We start from the raw sequence: 18,662 nt of genomic DNA, 5'->3' as shown, positions 1-18,662 counted from the left end.
GCTGGACCGACTCCTCTTGCTTTTGTTGCCCTGTAACGATTTATTTATAGGAAACGTTTTGCTCGTACTCCGCATGATGCCGCTTTCATGACTAATTAAGTACACGATGTATTGTGAAGCGGCAAGAAAGAAATTCTGTGAATGTGATCGTCTTTTCCATCGTAGGCTACCTGGAATACATTCTATTCTACTTTCCTTGGTCTTTTCCATTTATTTCTATACGTTACTTCACCACAACTGTTTACTGATATTTTCCTCTACAATCATGAAAGAATGCTTCAATTAAGGAGCTGGAAGCTTTATCAAATAATATTTTTATAAAATGTGCATCTGATGTAAAAACTCAAAAAAAAAATGTATTGTAGTCACTGCATGAATGTCACTGTATGTAGTTTATTGTATTATATTCTTTTACTCCGAATCCTTCGTACGAGTAGATATAACGTCTAAGTTTCCTCATTACTTGGAGCATTTTTCAGTAAAAATAAATAAATTCGTATGGCTTTTGTTGGTGGGGAGTTCCTTGCGGGAATGTTCCACCGCCTGAATATATAATAAAATATATTTAGCATTTTTCAGTGAAACCATGGAATAGCCAATCTATATCGATGTAATAACCAAATTAATATCGACACTCTCCGGTAAAACATAGGGTATTTCTGCAGATATTTAGAGAGTTTTCCCTCTTTTGATTCGGAGTGTTGCCGTAAATGTATTTTTCCATCTAAATGACTGCAATTTTATAATATTTCTCATGTAATAGAACTTCTAGTAGCTTTTTTGGTTTCGATTATCTTCCACAATATTAACTTCTCATAAATAAACTTTCTTAAGATATGAAGAAACAAAGAAAATGAAGACAGTTTTTTATATTAGTGCTTACCTCTATATAATTTACATGGAAATCTTTCAGAAGTCAGAACTAGGAAACTCTATGACAAGAATATTTCCAAATTATTCGATTTTTTATATTAAACTTTATAAAAAAACTTGTCACTTGGACACTAGTCACATTAATTAGTCATATTAGTCACAAAACTAGTCACATTAACTTCAATCTATAATTTCTTAAAAAGTATAAATATTAATTAATACATTAAAAGTCTCCCACTGAAACTATCAGCTCTGTTCTACAATCATTACACTATATAATTTTCTTGGTATTGATAAATTATCCGATGATGATTACTTTGAGCAATTTATATTCGAAAGATTTCAAGAAAGACATCTACTAGACTTTTTACTTTACCAACTGAAATTGCATTCAAATTAGCAGTAGGCTAGGCAGAAATAGGGGAATAAATTTATAAAATTAAACCAGGAATTGAGAGAGACCCCTCATAAAAACTAACCAGAAAATGGAATGAAACCTATAATAAAATCAAACCATAAAAAGAAATCTCTTTTCAAAATAAAAAACAAGAAAATGAAATAAATCTCATAATTAAACAAGATATTAAGAGAAATCTCTTTCCAGAATAAAAACCAGGAAATGGAATAAATCTCATAATCAAATTAAATAAGAAATTAAGAGAAATCTCTTTTCAAAATCAAAACATAAATAAAACTACAAACTCAGAAAACCAAATGATTTACCAGTGGGAAAGCAAGAGAGAAACAACCAGAGAGAGGAAAAGCAAGTGAACTAACAGGAGTGCAAAGAGCAATTAGATGCGAGCAGCTCGAAGTAGAAACTACAACGATAATAATGATTGCAACGCAAGAGCAGAGGAGAGGAAATTGAATATGTTGCGGTTCAAATGTTTGAGCATACAGTACCGCTCTGTTGTTTTATTGTGTGTGAATAGAACAAAGTGCACTATTGCTGCCGATCTTGGGTAACCTATATAGGTATAGAGTGGACCCAACCGCTGCCCTCAAGGCTAGTATAAATAGGTATAGACTATATGCAACATCCGCACCCAAGTTAAGTATAAACAGATATAGAGTATAGTGAGCCGCTGCACTCAAAGTTAGTGGATATAGGTATTGAGTTTAGTAAGTCTCCACCACAATTCACATCATGCTGCTAATGTTCTTCTGGTGCTGGAATTCAGCAGCTATCGCACTCTAATTTTGGCGGGAGAAGTTTGGTGGTGGTTAGAGTCCCTCCCGAAATATTTCGGCTAAGGCCGCACTAACACACACCACTTGGGATCGGGTTAATTTAAAACGGTTCAGTTTGTTAAACGATACAGTGAAGCCCCACTACAGTTAAGTGACCTTCACTTTCCACTGTCAGCATTGCTTCAAAATGGAAGCAACGATGTAATCTATTGGGAATACTGACAGTATAAAATGAATCTCACTGGAGAGTTTGGGATATTGTGGCCTCACCATCAGCTATTGCACCTCAAAGCTGCCCCTCCTCTCCCCACCAACAGACGATTCACATCACCAAATTGCCTCACCTCACCGATGAACCAACAACTGCAATTAATAAAAACGAAACTTTGGCAATGAATGCGCGCATACCTGTGTGCCATTCGAGAGCAATGCAACTTGCATTAGGAGTGAAATACTTTCAAGGTGAAGCTTTCAGGGTTCGTTCGCAAGATTTTTGGAGCTGGGGTTTTTGACTCATGCACCATCAACATTTAACGGCGATCTACGATTACATGAAGGCACAGTCGCATCTAAAATAACGTGTTTCGTTACAGGTTAAAATCAAAAACTGATCCATCTTCGTTTCAACCGAAATGGTCCGTATCATATTGAGAAATTCAATTTAATACTTGTATATATTTTTTGTACTATATCTTGAAAATGATGAATTGGATTTCTAGTGGGGTTTACTTGAATATTCCATAGAAGATCCATTACTATTTCTTGATGTATAGGATTGCAAAAAGCTTCAACAGTAGTTTTTTGTTTAGTTTCCGAGAACGTCTATTGTTACAATTCAAATGATATTGTACTTCCATCTTCAACTTTAAAACTATTTATTGCAGAAATCGTTTTTGCACATATGTATTTCTTGAAAAAACTTCATCAATATTTTCTAGTAATGTAGTTTCCGAGAACAACTACAGCCTCAGGTAGAGTAATAATTATTGTAGACTCATCTTCTTTTTGTGATAAAAAGGAGTTTCGTAAAATATCTTGAATTTGGCGATATTTAGGGTAACATTGAACAATATTTTTCTTTCCTATGTGATCTGGGATGTGAAGGAGGAGGTTTGTGACAGAAACAGCTTTAAGTTTGAATGTTATTCTTATTGAAGTGAGTTCAATCCACTCGAAACTCCATTCAAATTACCTTTAGATACTCTATGAATCTGACCTAGCCTCTATAACCAGTCTCGTGAAGCCCCCTAGAATTACAGTAATTCAACATTCTTTCCTCATTGTTCCATCAAAATTTCCTTCTAGAGAAATTCAAGAGACTTTCTCAAGACATTTTTTTACATGCTGTGAGCCTTCAACGAGGGTAGCAGGTGTCTGGGAAGGCCGAGAATCAGTCCTTTACATAAGATACAAAAAGGGGAGTGAATCCATAATTGCGAGTAAACATGCATACGTCTCCATCTTCCCACTGTTTTCTTCCTTTTGCTTGATTGTGGGTGGAGAGGGTTTGCAGAGGGATGAACAGAGATATAAGGAGATGCTGGAGGGAGAGAGAAGAATGTTTGTGCAGAGAGGAGCAGAGAAAAAAGGAGAGGTTTAATGGAAGAGAAATAGATAGGAATAGAGGAGGTGGGAAGAAGAGAGAGACATTCACAGAGCTGAGAAAAATAGAGTGGAAGAAGTGTGAATAAAATAGGCTTTTACCTAGTAGAGAGAAATAGAATAAGGGGAAGTGAAAGAGGAGGAGTAGGGCGAATGAAGGAGGCCAATAGAAACACGAAGGGTGTCAAGAGGAAGAAAAAGCAAACAGAATTCCCATTCCTTTTATTTATTCACGCTGCGTGTCTAAAGCAGAGATGAATACAGCATGGCTGGAAATCTTTCGCTTTTCGCCGAAAATAAACAGCCAACATGGGATGGCAACAGACATGACAGCTTTTTCAAATCAAGTCTCCAATTGAAACTAAACAACGCTCTGATTTCTACCAGACTGGGAACACAGTGCCAATAACTGTTATGTTTTTTCTTTTATTTGTTCGATTTGTATTCTTGCAGTGTGGAAATGGCGGCTGATTGCCTGTGAAAATGCACGTCAACTCAACACTTGTGCCAACAATAATAGAAATGCAGGTGCTGGATTCATCCATCAGCTAGATAAATATGCTCGAATGTATTATTTGAATAAAGTTTTCCGTTTCGGTAAATGTTGCGAACGTGAGTTCAATATTCACTGTTGGAAATACGCTTTAATTCAGTTTTTGTATGCAGTAGTCAACAGAACAACTATATTTATTATTAACTAGCCGTCCCGGCGAACTTCGTACCGCCAAATAGTTAATGCATCTGATGACAAACTAAATGCGCGATGCGGCATTTTGCATGCAGGTGCTTCTTGCTTATTGGTTGGAATGGAAGAAATCACACACAATGAATCGGGCATGGAATGGAACGGCGTGATAAGGCAATCTCCATAAGATCAATACTTTGTATCACCAAGCCTCGCCTCCTCAGGTGTGCTTAGCCTTAGCTTAATTTGATGCATCACTATATTTTTATGAAAATTATTCAACAATCAGTATTTACATTTATATCTCAATATGGACTTCCTTTGTGCTTAGTAATATATTTATTTTATAATAATTTTCTAAAAATCAATTAATTCTAAACATCGAAGACAGCACAGTTATTCGAAACAGAGCAATGTCTTCAGAGCATGTAAGTTAACCTGAGGCCGCACTGCTGGTTGGTTACTCACAGAACAGTCGAGGCGTTTAGAATAAAATACATGGGCGGTTATAGAGCAGCACACGCTCTTGTCTATAATTATCTACCGACGGCGGTTGGATAACGCAATGATTATAACAGCTGATTTTCATTTCTGTGTGTGGCCTTGTCTTGTCTACTTGTTCACTGTCTACCGACGGCTGTTGGATAACCCAATGATTATAACAGCTGATTTTTATTTCTGTGTGTGGCCAGCTCACAAATCTTCTCCCATAAAGATTACTTGAAAACTTTGAAGGACCGTAGGAAAAAGGCCTGAAATCGAATTATAAATTTGATAGGCCATAAACCTGGTCCTGAACATAACGAACAAAACAAAAAAAATCATCAAATTCAGTGCACATAAAAAAGTTATTGAACGTCAAAATTTGAGGCTCTATTTTTATTTATATAGATAGATTATAGGTTTAATATACCGTACCTCATCTGTTCCAATAAGACAAATCACTGAGATGATGGCGAGTGTGTGTCCACATATTGTGGAGTGTGTTTTTGTGCTTTGACTTAGTTTGAAAATTATAATAAGTTTAAAAATTGGAACAGAATTTGACTTTCAAAATTTGATCACTTCTACTGTTACGGCTAGTCGCATATTGAGATGACATGATGACTAGTAGCATGACATGACGTGACCCGAGTCTGCTAGATCAGTAAATATCATATATATTATGATGTTTACACGTGTTAGACTTGTATCAATGTGAACATTATAATATGATCGAATAATATTAACTCATATAGCAGACTCGAGTCACGTTATGTCATGTCAATTCGCGTCTCGATATGTGACTAGCCTTCAAAAAAAACTATTGATTTTTTTCAATTACATGTTCAATGCAACTTTTGCTCGAAACTGTGTTCTGTAAAGAGAAATTGAGCTCATCAAAACAGCCCAAATGACTGTGTTCAAACTTGAATAAAGCTGGGAAAAGCCGGGAATCAACCAACGTTCCAGAAGTGGAAAATGGGACAGAAAAAAGTTGCCAAATCTATTTTTCTACTGACTGGTCTCAAACGGTTGTTATCAGCGAAACTTTTCAAATCTCGTTTGCGATCAGATCAAAGACGAGACTGGAAACAGCTTCCGAAACAATCTCAATTAAAAACAGCAATATAAAGTTCAGGCACTTTCAGTGTACTGAGGACGGGGAATGTAGTCATCTTATTCTACAGCTTAACTAGGTCTTCTACTGAAACTTTGTTATTTAGTCGAGTGTTGAAATGGAAAGGAATTTCATGATTTAAAACTATTCAGACTCAGAATGCTTTATCCTGTGAGCTGAACTATATCAAATGGAATGACTTGGAATTTGTGTTGAAACGGCGCCACTCATCTATTGAGAGATGCACTTCAACATGAATCTTGATGAAATTAGATAGTTTCAGATGATGATGTGATGTCTGAAACATTCTTCTCAATTGTTTGTTGAATGAAATTATTCAATTAATTGCTTTTTAAGTAAGTGAATCTGACAATAAGTACAGGCTCAGCCCAGTTTTTCCTCCGTGGTCATAATTATATTTTGATTATAGTGTTTTGTACAATAAATGAATGAATTTCAAATTGCTTTATCCAATATGGATATCTATCACATCTCCTTTATCACACAAAGTTGAATCAAACCAGTTGATAATCAGTCATCATCAGTTATCCAAAACAGTAGAAAAATATTATTAAGTTGTATTTATTCAAGTGAAAATAGTGTTGTAACACTTTTCATTACACTATACAAAGATAAATTAAATGTTTGTATTCTGACAACTTAAAAACAATATTCCTCAACTATTTCACACAGTCGATAACAAAATGGATGAAAATAAGTCTGAAGATGAAGTTAACAGACGACTTTGAAATAGTTTCAAGTTCGTTAAGCGAGATGAATATTTAATCTGGTGAACAATTGAATTTCTTCGGTTGGAATGTAGCCTCTATAATTTACTACTGGATAATATAATCAATCAAACTCGCGGACAAATTGCATTCCGCGATAGAGACAGTATTGCCCATAACTATGTCAGATACGATAAATTACCATTGTAAATTATTCACTTCAATGATTGATCAATGTAGGAGAACATCGATTGGAACATTATGTTCGGGTTTGAACTCGTGTTGAAACTGTGTGATGCAATTGCTCAACTACCAGCTGAGTAGTAATAGCGAATAGTGGTTATTCAATTACTCAGTCTATAACCTAGTTCTTGCTGAGTAGTCGACAACATTTTAAATCGAATTCATGGTGAATATGAACCACAATTCTAAAATTAAATTAACTCTCCACTCATACTTTTTATCCCTTCAACATTTTCTTGGGTATGACATATTTCTTGTTCCTTTTTTCCATAAAGGATAATGCTTTCCACAAAGGAAGTAGAATGCATTCACGCACAAATATGATTTTAGCAAGTTATTATTTCTTGGACCTGAGAGGCTACACTGCTGCTTAGTAAATCAGAAATGGATTCAAAAACAATTACATTTAATGTGATTATAACTTTTCCACAGAAAAGGAGTGATAAAACTCTATATATTTTTCAGCTGAAGAAGTTTAACCAGCTTAAAACTATGATTTATTTTACAGTGGAGGGTTCAATTTTCCTGAAACTTACTCGGATAAAGTGTTTTGTCATTTGTACCCCTTTATTTATAGGGGCCTCCAACCTCTAGTACGCGTGGTCTTCAAGCTCCTATATTATAGAATTGGCACCATATCTTCTCTTTCTACTAATTGAATGGTCTTAAAATCTGTTTCTATAAATGTGAATATGTGAAACATTAGCATTACAACGCCCCCAAATCATGCACATTGTTCAATACTAGATAATGGCGGTCAGACAAACTGACCCAACACTTCAATTTATTTATTTATCATTTACAATGAACTTAAGGACAAAGAAACAGACTACAGTCCAAAACTTCTTTCCATCCCAATTTCATAAAATAAATTGTCCAAATGAAGGTTATGTTTACAAGAATATCTCGAAGAAATTTGAAATATACAGAGTATGTGAAAACATATGATACTTATTCTTATTCTCTAACTCATTCTTCTTACTAACTCCTTCCTCTACCAAAATCTCAATCGATATTAAATTATAATCAAATACATACCGTAGTCTTACTCATAGCATTTTGTATCTGACTTCTATTCGCGAACAAAGTCCAGTAACTTACTGCACTTTTTGTGAGTAATATCTTGTTCACTTGGCATACAGAGGTAGAAATACAACGGTTGCTATGTTGCCATTGTTTTCCTGCTATCGTTCTCTAATTTCCAGTGAGTATTCAAGCGCTCATGTTGAACTTAGGAAGTTTCCTCTCTGCAATCACAGTCTCGACTGACTCTATTCGACAAATTAACAACTACGCTTCCACCTATGACTCAATCCATCGCTGTAATTGGCTGATCTCCCTCCATTTCTCTGCACCGCAAATTCTTCCAAGTCTGAAGAGGATTTGCATGAAGTATCTTCTATACTTTTGTGAATAATTTGAATGAATTTCAAGTCAATAAATAGGATTTGATTTGATTATAAGCTTGATATGTCTAATGTATATGCTATATGATAGATATATATTATTGAATGATTTAATCTTAAAAATGGAATTGTGTTGTGTTTGATAGGTCAAGGAATGCTGCCGCTGTGGATCCCGGCGCACGAGGTGGGTGACACGACGCTGCAGACGATCATCTCGTGTCCAGGCGACGGTCAGAACCGGTCGACCTTGACCAATTCGCCGCTGCGATTGGTCGGCGCCGTCAGGGATGTCGTCATTCGACCAATCAGCAAATACTACCGACCTGGAGAAACTGGTGAGTTGTGCTCCGATACTCAAATCCATCTCACGATAATCTACTTTGGGTTTTCTATTCTATATCCATATAATTTATATAGGGTTCAGAGATTTATCATGAAACAAGTCGAAGAATTCTGACAGATCCCCACATGATATCATTATCAGAGTGACCGGTACAGTGGAAATATAACTCCTATGAGAAGTTTTTAATGTTGTGATTGAGTTATTATGTTTTTTAGAAGTAAAATTTGTTTTTTCTAGAAGAAACCTATATTTCTTTCTATTTATCATTAAAAATTAACCCTCGATATTCATTTATTTATATACACCAAAAGAAAAATTACAACATATAGAGGCTTACAGGTTTATTTCAAAACAAGCCTCATTGAAAATCAATAGTTTACACAAACAGAAACGAAATTAATAAGGAAGAAAAAACGAAAAAATAGCAATAAGATAATATGTGTTCGGAACAAACATTATTATAAATAGAAAATTACACAAGACACAATACTAAATAGACTGGAGAAAAAAAGCAAAGAGAAACAAAATAAACTAACTGAAAAAAATAGAGTAGGTAGAAAGCCTATTTAAAAAAAATAGATATTTATAATAATTCAACTCCCATGAGTTCTCTTGGGACTATTCCTAATCGTTTCTTGATATCAGAAAATAATTTTCAGAATGGAGCTAAAACCCTTCGACGCACCCCCTCAAATTCACAAAAAATTTAGTCAGTAGTAACTTTAAACACCGCTGACCATTTTTGAGCCCCCAAAGAATTTCAAAGACGCAGTCTGCGTCTTTTGTGAGCAACCCTGGGTCGATCTAATGAAGCATAATAGTGTATTGTGCTTATAATGTTACACGAGCACCTCCCTCACAATTTTAAAAGAGGAAAGATGGAACCAGTTCATAATTTGATCAATCAATAGATAAAATATGTATTTTGGTAGATACTGTATTGTAGAAATATTTAGAACGATGAGGCTTTGGTGGTTATGAGACACTTTTATTATCAATTTTTTGCCTGTACAAATTCAAGTGTATAATGTTTTGTTTACATTTCCATTCATAAAGAGTTTTCTGAATATTGAGGTTGGTTATCAGAACTCATAGACTGTCCGTGAAAGTTGACATAATTTCAAATAAAGCCAGTTACACAAACCTCGATTTTTTGCCGTCCTTATGAAATCTACCATATTTAACAAAACTTGACAAACATAATCTAATAGAATTTATGAGGACGGCAAAAAATTGTACGTCCAAATATCGATGTTTGTGTAATTTGTCTTAGAGTTTAGATACTTGGTTATAAGACATAGTAAGTGGCCAAGTTACTTGGAAATGACCCATTGAATATTAAAACAGCCTTCCTTGAAATCATCCACAAATATAGTGATATTTAACTCTTTGGAATCTAGATTACTGTCAAGTTCGATATTTGTTGACGCTTCCTAAATATTGTTATATCTGAAAGCACAATATCCAGTCCTCTATAGAATATTATCCAATAATATCAACGATCAAAATCATCGGCGCGTATTCTTCATAAGCCATGCGGCCCGTTACTCTGTGGCAAATATCAGATTGAAGCAACAATAACGGAAACAACAATATCTGTTTTTGTCTTTGTTGTTGAAACAGCAATATTTGTTGTTCCCAGGTTCGCGTTGATCAATCGCCAATTCCAGAGTTTATTTTACTCTTCATCGAGAAGAGCCCCTATTGTTGAAGATCAATGTAAATACAGAATGTTATCGGTGGAGTAATTCACCCAAGCTTATTTAATCTAACAACAGCTAAACTGATATTTTGTGTTAATTAACTGTATCAGGCTATATCAGTTTGTTTGTGAAATACTTCGATATATTCGTTTGTGGTGTTTTCCAGTATTTGTATTACCACATTAATTAGGTTGATTGCCTTTGAAACGATTTGATCTAAAGAGTAGAGTATATTATCATTTGAGAGAGTCTGTGAATACCGCATGTATAAAGTGTACAAATAACAGATCATTACAATAAATCGGATTCTATTGTTTGTGTTCTTGTATGTACTCGTTTTTGAAATGTGCCAGTATTTGTGATAATTATTGCATAGCTCCAGCTGTTTCTCTCTGACATTATTTATTTTTTCCAATCTTATGGTTTAGGACTCTCAATATGAATCTATATACAATGAATATTCATCATCTATGAGAATATGTCCGGATATTTTACGCTATTCAGTCACCGAAGCGATTTCTAGGAAATTTCTAGGACGCTAAACCAAGCTTCAATTGATGATTGGTTCAACTAGTAGAGATGACTAACGTCTCCTTCGAATGTGTGAGAGTATTGCTCAGTTGAGGTTGGAAATCGTCAATATATTTTATAAACTCATAAACGGTGACTCATAAACGGGGTAATGTTTTCGAGTAATGTTCGTCAAACTTATTCGATTCTCTACATACTGTAATGAATAGCATAACACGTTGTTATTATAGGCAAGTGCTTTTTGACATTACAAAAGACTAATAAATTCATGGAAATTATATTTTCCATTCAAACAATTTGTTCAATTACTCATATACAATCAAATATCAATAGTAACACATTTTAAAGAACAATTTATTCCAAGAAAATGTAGCTAATATTAAAAGTGTCATGCATGATTAGATATGGTATCAAAAATAATATAATGGACCCATTGTAAGGGTTCATTACCCTGTAACTCACTATTCTTAAGATTCAAGTATGAACTTGAGTAATACTCTCTACTCTGTACCTCAAGCATGAACTTACTTGATACTCTGTATTTTCTACTTTTGAGTATTACTGTATAAGCTTGTTCACCTACCAGTACCACTTACGTACACCCTACTTCATATTTGATACTAATAGTTGAACGGAAAGTTGAGCCCATTCACTACATCTCATGTGAATGGATCCTTGGAGTAACATAGCATACATATAGGATGAAGTTTACATGTCATGCGGTTGAGTGTTGAAGGTGTAGAGTTGCTAGATGAAAGCATGTCTCGAGGCTATGATGAAGTTCAATGTTGAGTTCATCTCTCTCTCACACACACATACACAATCTCTTTCTCTTCTTCTCTTTCAAGTTCTCTCAAGTACTTGAAATTTCCTATCAACGTTATTCTATAGTCTCGTACTTCCTCGTCTCTGTCATTCGCAACTCTCAACAAAGAGATGCTGGAAGCCATAGGGCATTTTCCGAATAGTGCGAATATCACAAAAGCATAGAAATGATGGCGAGATAAAGCTAGTAGTGTATAGAAAGGCATACGTATGAGAAAGGCATACGTATGAGAAAGGTTTGTAGGTTGAGGCAAAGATTTATATTGCCCCAAGCGTTGTTGTACCCATAAGAAGACCGTGTGTGAGGAAAGGCTTATAGCTACACACTTTTGATAGTGAGAAAGTCGGCTTTCTTTGACAGTAAGAAATATTATTTCTATCTCAAAAACAAAACTATCAGGAAATTCTCTCGAACTACATGTCGTTGGAGAAAGAGGGAGTTTTTGAAGTAAATTGAGACCTTTGAATGGTTTTGTGAATGTGAAAGGGAACATTATACATACAGTAACACAAATGTGAATTAAATACATGAATTATGTTTGGTTGATACGCCATTTTATTGTCTTTTTTCTTCAGGGCTACTTTTAATATAATAAAAATATGAATCTGAGAAGTCTTTTGAATCATTTTTTCATTTAAAAGGGTACTCATATTTGTATTTTTATTCAAATACATGAATTATTGATAATTATTTATCAATTCATCATCGATGCATTTCATAGAAAGTATCGATATATCCATTCATTCAATCATTCATGCATTGACTCATCATTCGATCATTCATTAAATTATCCATCTATTCATTCATCCATTATCATTATCATTCATCCATTTACTATTTATCTCATAGTCACGTTATAGTCAGTTATAGTCACGAAACATTACAACGAAGAGGACAAGAAACTACAAGCAAAACCACTTCAAGGCTACGCAATACTCACAAAAACTACACAATACTCCTCTCCCGAATTTTATGAATAATAAATAAATGAACTCCAATGAGATAAATATAAAGTGGAACAATAATTCTGAGTGAACCAATAACTCAATGAATATTCCGACATCCTCAGAATCCCAGATAGATTGACTCGGACCACATTCATGAAGTGAAGAATGGAAGGAAGCAGAGCGACCCTTTGATTGAACCGAGGATGATTTTCTAGGACATGGGGTCTGAGAAGAGATATGGACGGTGTCTTCCTGAGCGAAATGGATCCATGACCACCAAAGCTTCCTTTCCCCGAATCGTGGCAGTTGCAATCCTTATCCCCATATTATCATTCATCCTTCTGACAGCGCCGGCATCATCCGCTTTATCCCGCCATTTCTCAGCTCTCGTCCGTCCGTTGCCTCTTTTCTCAAAATCCTTTATTTTCATATCATTATAGAGAATGAATGCCAAGTGTAAGAGCTTGTCAAGATGGGATTTGGTTGATAGGTGATACTGTATCTCCAAACTATTGTTCAATAGAGTATCATACGTAACTTCTTATATGCAATTTATAACATAATTAATATTATTCTTGAAATATTAATAATTACAGTCCTGACTCAGCCAGGTCACTCGATATTATTACTGTAGTGATGGGATTGATCTTATAGAAATCGAGAATCGTATGACATAATTATTGTTCATCGGTGGTATGACATGGTTATATGTCAATCCAGTCATAATTTATACACTTACGTTCATTACAGTGAATAAAAACTTCCCCTCCTGAGTTCTACATTCGAAAAATGATAAAATTGAATATCTTTTTCGCCGAAATACAATACTTGCACAGTAACAACAAAAACTCTGGTTTCTAATTATTTTGATTTTTATTCATATGCAAGGACAATAGGGATTATGTTGAATTCTCAAAATATAGTAATTCATAACAATAAGGGCCGGTTTCCGAGCTCGAGATTCGGCTTAGTTCTAGACTAGAGTAGTTCTAGACTTTAAACAGCTGGAGTCAGAAAATCGGCTTTCCAAAACGGGGCGTAATCATAGTCATTGTCATAGTCACGTTCGAATTAAAATTCGAAAAACTAGAAAATTAAAAAAGAGAAAATAGTGTGAAGTTTCAGCTATTTTGAATCATTTAGGAATGTTTAATTTCTTCAAGTAAAAACGTTCCCAATTATAAAAATGAGAAAATAGAAACTGCGACTACGCCCCGTTTTGCAAAGCCAATTTTCTGACTCCAGCTGTTTAAAGTCTAAAACTCAGCTAAATCCCGAGCTTGGAAACCGGCTCTGAATGTATCAATTTATCATATTATCATGTAATCAATACAACATTTCGAAATTATAATGAGCTACACTTTACATTAATCTTTGAATATTTGCTCGGCATAAAACTAAATTTTTCAAGCTGCATGTTTTATTGGGCAAGTTAAACATCGATATAACATTTAGCAAAGTCATAACAATCGCCTCAACTCCAACTAAATGATAAAGATTATCATCGATTAGATCTGATCCGCACTTGAAAAATCTTACTTCAATTCGCTCATACTCAGTAATCCCGATGAGAATTTACTCTTTATTTCTTGTTTATTTAGTAGTCAGCTTAGATTTATTTGTTTTCCACAACTGCTGGCCCCCAAACGACAATGGTCCCCCAAAATCGTTCCATTACTTTTACTAGAGACCAATTCTCAAAGTGATATTGATTGTGAACGAGGATGCTCTCTACTCCCCAGATGAGGATTTGTGTAGTTCAGAGATCGCATTTTGGAAGAGAGCACTTCCTGATAAACTCATTAGTGAAGAAAAGAGAGAGAGAGAGAATGAGGTCCGGCCGGACATATAATGTTATTCGATTGGACTGAAAGGTCAGGCAAAAGGTCGTTGGATCGGCTGTAAAAGCTTTGCGGCCTACTGAATTATTAAACCGTTTCCATTATGGAGCAAAATATCAGAAAGCCTGTCAGGAATAAATTTGGTGACAAACCACTGGGCTAACAGGATAAAGTATAGAAGAGTATCATCTACAGTTTCTAGGTCTAGAGTATCATCAAGGACTCCACTAGCTATTGCGTCTCATAGCTCAATAAGCTAAATACAGGTCTATGTAACTTGATTATTTTACTTTTTAGAGAAATTCATGTAAACTTCGATTGACTTACTAAATAATAAATTCCAACGAATGGAATATTAACAAAAATCGGTCAGATTTCATTAGTGAGATGTTTCGGTACTCCCGTTGAAATGTTAATGAAATATAATGGTCCATATCTTACAGTACTAAAAGACAACCTATTTCGGACCATGTGTCATAAATCATGGACATATATTTGGGAGAGGAATAGCACGAGGTTACCTTATTTGTCCTCTCCCTTTCATTTTGATGATGTAATTATTGTTTGAATGGATGAAGAATTATAAATTACAAAATCAGTTCCTCGTGTAGTGAAAATGACGTAGCTGTAGGTTCATTTATCTCGTTCCTATGTGATTCCTACAATTCCCAAGCATAAATCGACAATGAATCATGTTTGTTATTTTTACAATAAATACGTGATATCAGTGCTTATGTCATATTCTATGTCCTTTTCATCTTCATCCTATGTGTAAGGATTGCTATTGCCTGTTCCGACTTAGAAACAGCTTAATGTATAAAAAAATAAATTTAAGTTCATGTTAGATAATTGAATACTGCAGCAGTAACTTCACATACTTTCGAGATAATATATTATAGCACTTGATAGTGATTGATAAACGTATATTCCACATAAATTGTGATAAGTTGATTCCATGTAGTATTGTGGAAATAGTGAATTTTTAATAGTTAGGAGAGATGTGGCCTCTATACCAACAGCGCTTTAATCTTGTTTGTTTTTGAATTTAATCTCATTCACATAGGTTTCCGATTCAACTTTTCTCTCCAGATCCATCCAACCATTCATACAACCCATCTTCTACATACTTTATTGGCAATGCGATTGAACTGTTATCTACGACAAAAACTTTCCTGCTTTGAAAGAAAAGTTTCTCAAGGCTTCCTGTGAGTACTCAATTCAGCTGGTTTTCCATTTGGCGAAGATGATCGCTCTTGTCCATCCTTCAGCACAGCTTAGTAAGCAGGATTTGGCTGGAGCTGGTATTTGATGGGATGTTCTTCTTACATTCATGTCTGTTGAGTGCTGAGTACGTTATGAGTATGTTCTTCTTCACGTACGAATTGCGACGGCCAACATTCAGAAATGGAGATAATCCCCTCATTCAGTGGCGTTGGAGCAGTATGGATTCTCGTCACACAAAGCGTCAGCCTGATGCCGGGACGAGTGGTGTCTTCTTGAGAAGGCAAACGTGGCATTTGTCGGTTATCGCTCGAGTGGAAATCATCTTTGTTGAGTCACTTGATTCCCTTCTGCCTGACAGTTAAAGTCTTGTATGAATGACGGATCATTCTTGTTGATGGTATTCGAGTTAAACTGGCTTATTATGTGGTTGGTTTTATCAGTGCTTGTGAAATTGGGGATGCAAGTCATTTGTTTGATCGTTTTCTTGTATTCCTGGAAGAAAAATAGATTTGATTCCCAAACTTTAGATATTATCGAAGACAATATATTATGATACTGTGTCTAGTTACAACGTTTAGAATTATTTTTCTCTATAATAGTATGTAGCTTATTTATCAGTGTCTCCAGTTAGAAATGTGAATTTTCAAAAACAGCATACCTAACAAGAACGTAAGTTCTATTTTCTCCTATTTTTATCCTATTCTTTAGGAGGAAATAGTTAACTTAGGGACTTCTTTTTTCTTCTATTCTTCAGGAGAAAATAGTTAACTTAGGGATTTGGCGATGATTAGGGTAAATCTGATATTTGTATCACTTTTTATTCAGCCCTACATGAGTATATTTAGATACAATATTCTGATCACATGTATTATCAAATCTCTTTACTATAGAATATCTTTAAATCTCGGACTCAACTTAAAGTACCTAACGAAGCAGGTGGTGGAATTCAGGACTATATGGGAAGAGGTTTAGACAGATGGATGATAACAATAAGCTGAGATATTAAGGACTCAAGGACTACTCTACTACTGTGCTTTGAACTACTCAAAATCAGCAACACACAGAATGTTTGATAAAGAGACCGATAATTCTATTCATCGTTGAGAGTATCGGGATAATGGATTAACCACAACACAGCACTAGTTAATAAATCATTTCATAGACTCACTTCCACAATAGTATTTCCTCGAAATTCTAATTCCTCTCTTTCAATTCTCAATTATTATTGGCATATATAAAAAACCATGTCAATAAAACTAATCAATCCATTTAGCCTTCAGATGCAAACGTCTCCCGAACGCTTGGAGTGTTCTAATGTTGCAATTCTAGACCTATTCCGATTAGTTCTAGTCTTACTATGTTTATGGGAGCGTTCATTATTAAACGTTTGTGCTTTAGCTAACCATACTGTACTGTGGGTAGCAGCTCTTTGGACACGACAAGCCCCGAAACAATGTTATTTGAAGTGAGCTCAGACTGCATAGGCACAAAAGCACGTCAAACGCAATACATATTGGAGTGACGCAGCAACATATTGATATCAGTGGAGAACATACTCAAACTATGGCCTCTTCTATTTATAACCTCGGGTATTGAAGATCTATTAATACATCTCAAGGGTTCAATAATTAAACCCGTAAGCTGTATTCGTGAATTTCACTCATTAAGAACCATAAAAGCATTTTGAATCCATAAATCATAATATTGTTTCATCATTAGAATTCTAGATGTTTTCATGGTGACGAGTGAAATTGACTTCAAACTTTAAGCATCGTTTGATGAGAATCAGTGATTTTGGGAAACATTAATAAAGATTATCATTATAGCAGAATGATGAGTACCATGAGCTTAATAGCATGGTTAATGCTTTTGAAATGACTGTAAATAGGTTATTATCTGGTCTAATGTTATTATCTTATCTTGCTCTATATTAATTTTTGTTGTGAATTAATAGCTAATGGGTTCAGTAGGAACGTCATCAAATGCTTATTAAAAGATATTTCATGAAGCTCTTACATGCAAATCACTTGTATATTGCTCTTCACGAAAAGGTTCTTTATCTTTCTTGGAACCTTGAGCATCTTGCAATTTCAGATTGATGGAAATACTTTAATGATTGAATTATTGATTGTTCGGAACCCACCTAAAGCTGTAGGTCCACTCAACATCATAAACATCATCATTTCTACTTCCCAAAACCTACGAGCAATCCTGGAGCTCATCATGTGGACATTGTCCTCAAAAAATAAATAGAAAATAGAAAAATTGATACTATAGAAAAGCTTGGAAAATTGCGTTATCTTTCATATTTTGTTATATCACTGTAATAATAATACAATATAACGAGTACACAAAAATATAATATACGAGTATAATAAATACTGTAATCATAAACAAAAATTATAGAACAAACATTGACAAACACAACATCAAAAATAAAATTTATGGGAGAACTTTCGAAGCCTTTTGAGATAAAGACTGGTGTTAGGCAAGGTGATGGATTATCACCACTGCTCTTCAACATAGTTCTTGATAGAGTAATGGAAGAATGGGAAAAGAAACTGAAGGAGGTGAACCACTGGAAGCCAATCTCGCTGGGAACCAAGAAAAATAATCTTCAAATTCCATACTTAGCTTTTGCAGACGACCTTGCTATAATGTCAGATTCATTGGAAAGTGCAATAAAACAAATAGAAATTTTAAAAGAATGTGCTGAACAAGTAGGCTTACAAATATCATTTGAAAAAACTGTTTTCACAACATCAAATATAGAAGTTACTAAATTACAAACAAAATATGGAACAATTAAGAAGGTACCATACTTTAAATATCTTGGGGAAATTATATCAGAAAAACATGCACAAAATGAAAGGATACAGAAAGCTCGTAAAGGCCTAGGGCTAGTGCAATATATTT

The 18,662-nt window shown here is 34.7% G+C and overlaps 1 protein-coding gene across 1 annotated transcript in view; it reads left to right on the top strand.

Annotated features, from left to right (window-relative positions):
- The first annotated feature begins 8,477 nt into the window (after positions 1–8,477).
- The window catches only part of LOC111043314 (C3 and PZP-like alpha-2-macroglobulin domain-containing protein 8), a 54,739-nt gene continuing 44,554 nt past the window's right edge, over positions 8,478–18,662 (top strand). The window contains 1 exon segment of the mRNA XM_039434917.1: positions 8,478–8,666. Within this exon segment, the coding sequence (XP_039290851.1) occupies positions 8,486–8,666 (181 nt within the window). The 5' untranslated portion in view covers positions 8,478–8,485.

The sequence above is a fragment of the Nilaparvata lugens genome, chromosome 8 (genome assembly GCF_014356525.2).
Source record: "Nilaparvata lugens isolate BPH chromosome 8, ASM1435652v1, whole genome shotgun sequence".
NCBI classification, from domain to species: domain Eukaryota; kingdom Metazoa; phylum Arthropoda; class Insecta; order Hemiptera; family Delphacidae; genus Nilaparvata; species Nilaparvata lugens.
This window is presented reverse-complemented; position numbering and strand designations above follow the sequence as displayed.